Here is a 7563-nt window from a genome sequence, read left to right as displayed (position 1 = left end):
TACTGTATAGTGATCGGTCCTATTCCTCTATGAGAGGAAAGCGATATCATAGACTGTACGGTACAGTGATCGGTCCTATTCCTCTATGAGAGGACTGTGGCATCGTAGGCTTTGTTTACGTTTTTTTTGAACTGTTGCAGGACTTGCGGTGCGTACTTCCGTTAAAGTACGTGGTGCCAGTGAACGTTTGGTGTGTAAAGGGTCAAATGCGGAGTTAACAAACCCTGGTGATGATCGCTCTCACTCTGCTGGCCAGAGATTGTTGTCCCGTGAGCTGGTAATTATCTGTGCAGGGTGAGGCTGAGAGTGGTATCACAACGTCCTTGTAACGCCACGTTCGGGTCAGAACTGCATACAGTCAAGTGTGATTGACGTACAGAGGGCCAGGCGTACGTCACACTATTTACTTCCTCACAACTTGGAACTTCCTCCTTACATGTGATACCTCTTCCTGTCTGCATGTGACACCACTACCGGCCTTTGAGCTCTGCGGTCACTGTCACATACGCGCCCTACCCATGCGAGCACGTGACTTATTTCAGTGGTAAGAGGGTTGAAAAATCAATATCTGTCTAGACCAGGAAATGGTGATTAACAATCCCACTGCTGCCACCAATTGTCACGGACAGCGGGCCGGGGAGGGGCACCGAGGGGGTACAGGGACGTGGGAAGGGACGGACGACGCATGGGCTATTGCTGTCCGTCACTCATCCTCTGAGATCTTCCAGCACACTGGCAGTTGATGTAAATTTTGTTAGCTTCTCTAATTCATTCAGTACAAGAAATTGATTGACTCCGGATGTCAAAACTAAAGAATGAAAAGCAAACTGATTTAATGCACCAAATTATAATGTACAAACATTACTGTATACAGATATCTGACATTTTGATAATATTATAGAGTGATTTTTTATATACACCGGACTCATTTATTTCATATCGGTCACACCCCTTCCTAGTAAATGTACACATTAGACATGACTGTAATTCATTCTTGTATGGTGACTCTATTCCATGGATCATCTATCTTCATCAAAATAGAAACTTCCTCTTCTCACTGGAGATTCTGCCACATTTCCTGTAAGTGATCAGTACATAGAGTAGAGCCCAGATCTGAGCGATCAGCCCTGACCAGCCGCTCACAGCACAGATTTCTACCACAGATTAGAGATGGGAAATTCGGATCTTTCAAATGAATCGGTTCATTTGGATCAGTTCATTCAAAAGAACCGATTCATGAATCGAATCTTCGGTTCACTGGCTGAGTCGGCTCACAAGCCAGTGAACTGAAGCTCAGGAGCTGTCTGAACCTTCATAGAAGAGGACTCTGATTCACAGAAGGGTGTCAGGCAGCTCCTGGGGTACATTTATCCTAACGCTATCAATACATTTAAGTGAAAAAGAATAAAATAAATAAAAACTAAAACCAAAAATTGTTTATTTAAAAAAATGTATGTTTTTATTTTTTTTGTAAATGTGTAATTATCTGCCCCACTGTAGAGGTCATGGTTGTCGGAACTAAACAAATCCAAGTATGCGGGGGGGTGAAAAACTCAGGACTGGAGGGGTATATATATATATGTGTGTATATATTCTCCTTGAGAAGCCAATTTGATCCTAAAGGGTTAAACCATCAATCTGAATGAGGATCTCCTCTAATCTGAACTCTCTCGGTCCCTTATCACTGCTGCAACCTGCTAATTGATTCCTTGTATTGTTTTACTGGTGGAGACTCTTTAACTCAAAGAATCGAAAAGAGTTTACTGATTTAAAGGGGTTGATTTACTAAAGGCTGCTCATTTTGCAAGGTAATTTTCCCTTAGCTTAGTGAATGAGGTGAAGCTCTGCTGACTGCCATCATCCAATGAAGTGCAAGCAAAAAAATATTTTCCTTGCATATGATTGGGTATTCTTTGTAATGTGAATTTTTATCACATTCTACTAAGCTAAAGGAAAAACTGACTTGCCAAGTGAACAGTCTATTTGCCTTTAGTAAATCAACCCCAAAGAATCAAATGAGTCTACTAACTAAGTAAACTCATTCGATTATTTTAACTAGTAGATTCTTTCGATTCTTAGACTCAGCCGACTCATATGATTAGACTCTGTGTACTGTGTCTCGGATGTGATTGGTTGCTGGGAGGGGCTGGCAGAAGCTTGGCTGTCACTCTAGGGTCATATTACAAGCCAGCCAGCTAGAGTCTCCGCCATACGTCACACACGTCACACGGAGCTGCTGCAAACGGATCAGCTCACTCAGCTGAATCGACTCCACCAGTTCAGTGAATAGATTCAAAAGAACGATTCGTTCATGAACTTGACATCTCTAACACAGATTGTAACTTTCACTTTCACTTCTGGAGAATCCTATCACCGGGAATGAATTATCTTATCAGATCCAGTCCATTCCGGAGCTTTATACTGCAATGATGAAAAGTCTCCAAAAACACATTATTAACTCAGTAATACCCACACCCTGGTAGAGACATTCTAATAACCTCAGTGTCCCCATCCCCAACACACATTATTCTCTTAGCAGTGTCCTCATCACTAAACACTCTTTGCACCCCTGTATTCTACCTCTTTCCACAATGTCTGTACTACATTCTCTGGGAACCCCTTCCCCTATCCAAACAATATGCTAAGCTCTCTCCTCCACCATCCACACTACATTCTCTGACAGCTCTCCCCATCATCCACACTACATTTTCTGACAGCTAACCTCCCACGATCCACACTACATTCTGACAGCTCTCCTCCACCATCCACACTACATTCTGATTCTTTGGCTAAAGCCATTCAATCAAAATATCTGAATTGGAGGCGGGGTCATAATACAAAATTTGTCATCACTACATTCTCTGACAGCTCTCCTCCACACTACATTCCCTGACAGCTCTCCTCCACCATCCACACTACATTCTCTGACAGCTCTCCCCATCATCCACACTACATTTTCTGACAGCTAACCTCCCACGATCCACACTACATTCTGACAGCTCTCCTCCACCATCCACACTACATTCTGATTCTTTGGCTAAAGCCATTCAATCAAAATATCTGAATTGGAGGCGGGGTCATAATACAAAATTTGTCATATCTCCAAGTTGCAGCCTACGGGAATTTCTTTAACCCCACCAATGATGGAGTCCCTTCACAACTCTTTTGCATCTAGCTGGGCATACAAATCCTTGCCTTACCTGGGTGTCTCTGTAACTCCCTCTTACCACAATCTGTATCTGGCAAAATATATGTCGCTTTTTCAGCACCTTTATTTGCTCCTCTCTTCTTGGGAAGAATTTGGGAAACTTGTCTTAGCAGGACACCAGGGGTAAAAATTTGTTGCCAAAGTCTGTTGCCAAAATTTTACCCGTGTCCTTCTGGTCTGCATTCTGTCAAAAATTCAAGGTGACCTTAGCCTCCCACTCTTTCACAATTACTATCATGAAGCGCAGCTTGCCCAAATATCTCTTTGACACCCTGCTCAGTGGATGCCCCTCTGGGTACCTGTTCAGGCATATTTGTGTTCCCCAAATTAGATCAATAGCCTTCTATGGGTGTCAGCGAAACATCACGCCTCTGTCACCTGTCAAGTTACTAGACTGTTCTGCCGCTCCAATCTAAGCATTGAAAGTGTGATCTCTATAACTTACAGTTGTGGCGAGATAGCGACAACCAACAATCTTAGCTGCGTTGGCAGACAGTGACTCCATCCAGAGGACACCTTGAAGATCTCTGAGAAGTATAAACCAAAACTGTGAGGATCTTACAACAGGGAACATCGGAGAGGTCAAAAGATCATAATGTGATCCACTCAACGAAATGACACGTGGCTGAGATGTAAACTGGACCAGAATGAGGAAGGGAGGAGCTATCTATACAGAGGAACACTGAGCTATGGGGAGCGGAGGAGAGGAATAACGGGGACAGATGGAAGACATACAAAATTTAAAGACCCATCACAATGCATGTGACACATGACAATGACATTATGACAATGTTATAAAATGATTACCATCGAGGTAAGGAGAATCCTTCTTCCTGATGACCACCCTTTTTCTTTTATACCCTACAGTTGTTCTATGGACTATCTTACAATTTTTCTATGCACTAAACAGTTCCAACTGTGAAAAGCCATCGTATATTTGTCATAAGAACCAGCTGGCGCTGTCTATTAAGATTTCTTTACCCACAGTCAGTGAGGACGCTCCGCAGTATGTTTCTCGGTGAAAGATTTGCTGTAGTCTGAACATGAACAAGGACGCTCACCCGTGTGACTTCTCTGATGTCTTAACAAGGTCTCCTTTCTTAATGAAAGATTTCCCGCACTCTGAACATGAATAAGGACGCTCACCTGTGTGAATTCTCTGGTGTATAACAAGGGCTTCTTTCTTAATGAATGATTTCCCGCACTCTGAACATGAATAAGGACGCTCATCAGTGTGAATTCTCTGGTGTTTAACAAGGACTCCTTGATAATTGAATGATTTCCCGCACTCTGAACATGAATAAGGACGCTCATCAGTGTGAATTCTCTGGTGTATAACAAGGGCTTCTTTCTTAATGTATGATTTCCCGCACTCTGAACATGAATAAGGACGCTCATCAGTGTGAATTCTCTGGTGTATAACAAGGCCTCCTTTGCTAATGAATGATTTGCCGCACTCTGAACATGAATAAGGACGCTCACCAGTGTGAATTCTCTGGTGTATAACAAGGGCTTCTTTATTAATGAATGATTTCCCGCACTCTGAACATGAATAAGGACGCTCACCAGTGTGAATTCTCTGGTGTTTAACAAGGTCTCCTTTCTGAGTGAAAGATTTCCCGCACTCTGAACATGAATAAGGACGCTCATCAGTGTGAATTCTCTGGTGTTTAACAAGGACTCCTTTCTGAGTGAAAGATTTCCCGCACTCTGAACATGAATAAGGACGCTCACCCATATGAATTCTTTGATGTATAACAAGGTGTCCTTTGCGAATGAAACATTTTCCACACGCTGGACATGAATAGGGTCGCTCATCCATGTTAATACTTTGGGGTCTATGAAGGTTTTTGTTTTCAATTAAAGATTTCCCACACACTGCATGTGAGAAAAGATTTTCACCTCTGTGATCTCCTTCATGGGGTGAGGAAGATTCCTTGGGATTAGATGGATCTCTTGCAGTGTGAGATCTTAGATGGATATTTCCAGTCATAGTATGTGAATGATCAGAAGATTCACCCTGATCAGAGGGATCCATTGATGTCTCTGAGCAGTGAGGTCTGTGATGTATATTTTGTGTGTTTGGATTCACTCCTGGAGAATCCTGTGTGATGACATTATCTTCTGACTTACAATCGGCAGATAATATAAGATGTCTCTCCGAGGTATTCCTGACATCACATCCATCTGCTGGAGAGAAATTATTACACACGTCAGTAATCAGAGTCATGTATGTTGGTCTAGAAGTCATCACAGAGCTCTGGCATGGAATTGGGTACAACGTTACGACATGTAAAAACAAATGAGATAAAACACCCAAAACTCTGACACACTGGGCAAAATAGTTTTGTGAATTGATCACGGCTATGGAGAATAAGAGAGATGGACCTTCATATGGTGTACAGTATCTCCTCCTCATTTGTTGGTCACATGACGTTATATTGAGGAATGGAGATGGACAGAGGCTATATTGACGATGATCTCAGAACCATCATTCCTCCATGACAATGGACCCAACATCTGTATGTAAAACATTTGATGAGAGTTTATTTGCTATAAATCCTACAATAGGGGAGATTACTTCTTCTGGTGAATCTCCTTCCCAACTTTGATGGTCCACCATTTATAATTCAGTCTCATCTTATCTGATGATGAGAAGATCTGATAATTCTCCAACATGATCCCTTAAACGTCACACCTTCTACTCAGAAGTGACATAGAACTGTGACCTGTTCCCTCCATAGTGTCTGTTACTTACTTGTGTTGATCGGTAGAGAAATGTCATCCTGATCACTTTTCATCATCATCCCGACCTCCTCCGTGGACGGCCGGTCACCCCCCACATACGTCTCCACTTCTTCCTCTTTAACCTCAGCTTTTATATTGTTCCGTTCTTCACCCTAAACCCCAAAATAATAGAAAACATCTCATAAAGCTGAACTCCGGGGAGATATAAAAGACACAAAGGAATGCAGCTCTGTCTTTGTTTTTTAAAGTAAACATTGTTAGTACCTAATTGTGACCTGGTATCAGGTTCCTGCAGTCCCTGTACAGCAAAGCTTAGACTGGGAGAGAGAGAGGAACAGTCTGCTGCTTCTCATTTTCCTGTCAAGTCAAAGACTGGGGGAGGGACAAGACCTGTACATGTTACTGACCTACAGCAGAGAAATATCAGGTCTCCTGCTCTGCCCATTTGAGGGCAGGTCTCCTTCCTATTTCCTCTGAGCCCGGGAGCCAAGGACCCTCACCCTGAGGGTGCATCATCACACCAGCATGGACTCACAGAAGCAAAGAACAGCACCACATATTTCAGCTCGTGGCCTTTGGAGGGCACAAGCACGGAGCCTATCTATTATGTCACATGACTGGACCCAAGACCCATGGAAGAAATTTTGTTTATACTTTTTAATAAAAGTGGAGGGTGGAGCACGGGGAAGCTGAAATGGAGAGGGTGGAATGGGTGGGAGGCTACATTTCAGATGTAAACATTAAACCAACAGATTACATAGAAGAATGTTGTCTCACAAAGTTCACTATCACTTCTGTGTTCTATACACCGAGTCCCACCTACCTGATCATGGTGGGGGATGGTGAGATCTTCCTGTGTGGAATCCCGGAAATACAGAGGACGGGGACATCTCTCTGGTGGATTTGTGTCACTGAATGGTTCCATGATGATATCCTTAACGGAGCATTTGTGTCCTTCTGAAAACTCCTCCATCACACCAACCTCCTCCTCCTCCTCTTTTACCTCGTCTTTAACATCATTATCACACTCACTCTGGTTTATACCCTGAATATTGAGAACAATGAGATCAGATGTAACTACATAGATAATGAAGAGGTCAAAATGTATCCCCTATTATTTCTCTGTTTCACCTTATGAGGGATGGTGAGATCTTCCTGTGTGGAATCCCGGGAATACAGAGGACGGACACATCTCTCTGGTGGGTTCCTCTCTGGACAGTTGGATAAATGGCTCTATATTTAGGATGTATCCGGTCTATAAATGGCGGCTCTGGATGGACAGTTGGATAAATGGCTCTATATTTAGGATGTATCCGGTCTATAAATGGAGGCTGTGGATGGACAGTTGGATAAAGGGCTCTATACTTACGTGCATGTATGCTATAAATCATAACAGACCTCACAGTGAACTTTGAGGAAGATGGTGGGTATGAAGGAGATTACCGGGTGTAAATATAAAATAATATCTTATTACCTCCTCTGCAGCTGATTTAAGCAATGTCTCCTCTTTGCTTTCTCCCAAATCACTTTCCACCTCACTCTTACATTACTTCCTGTTCATCACCCTACATCACTTCCTGTCTGTACCTTACATCATATCTCCTACA

General features: G+C 42.8%; 1 protein-coding gene across 1 annotated transcript; it reads right to left on the bottom strand.

The window, feature by feature from the left end:
• Positions 1–4367: 4367 nt before the first annotated feature.
• On the bottom strand, positions 4368–5333 carry LOC108804056 (zinc finger protein 154-like; the record flags this gene model as incomplete). The annotated part of the gene is made up of 2 exons (XM_018575823.1): positions 4368–4939; positions 5294–5333. Coding segments are annotated over 2 exons (612 nt in total), but the record flags the coding sequence as incomplete, so codon positions are not given.
• Between the last annotated feature and the right edge of the window lie 2230 nt (positions 5334–7563).

This window comes from Nanorana parkeri, unplaced genomic scaffold (genome assembly GCF_000935625.1).
Source record: "Nanorana parkeri isolate BGI_ZX_2015 unplaced genomic scaffold, ASM93562v1 scaffold4911, whole genome shotgun sequence".
NCBI classification, from domain to species: domain Eukaryota; kingdom Metazoa; phylum Chordata; class Amphibia; order Anura; family Dicroglossidae; genus Nanorana; species Nanorana parkeri.
The sequence above is the reverse complement of the archived record's forward strand: the minus strand, read 5'-3'. Positions and strand labels throughout refer to the sequence as shown.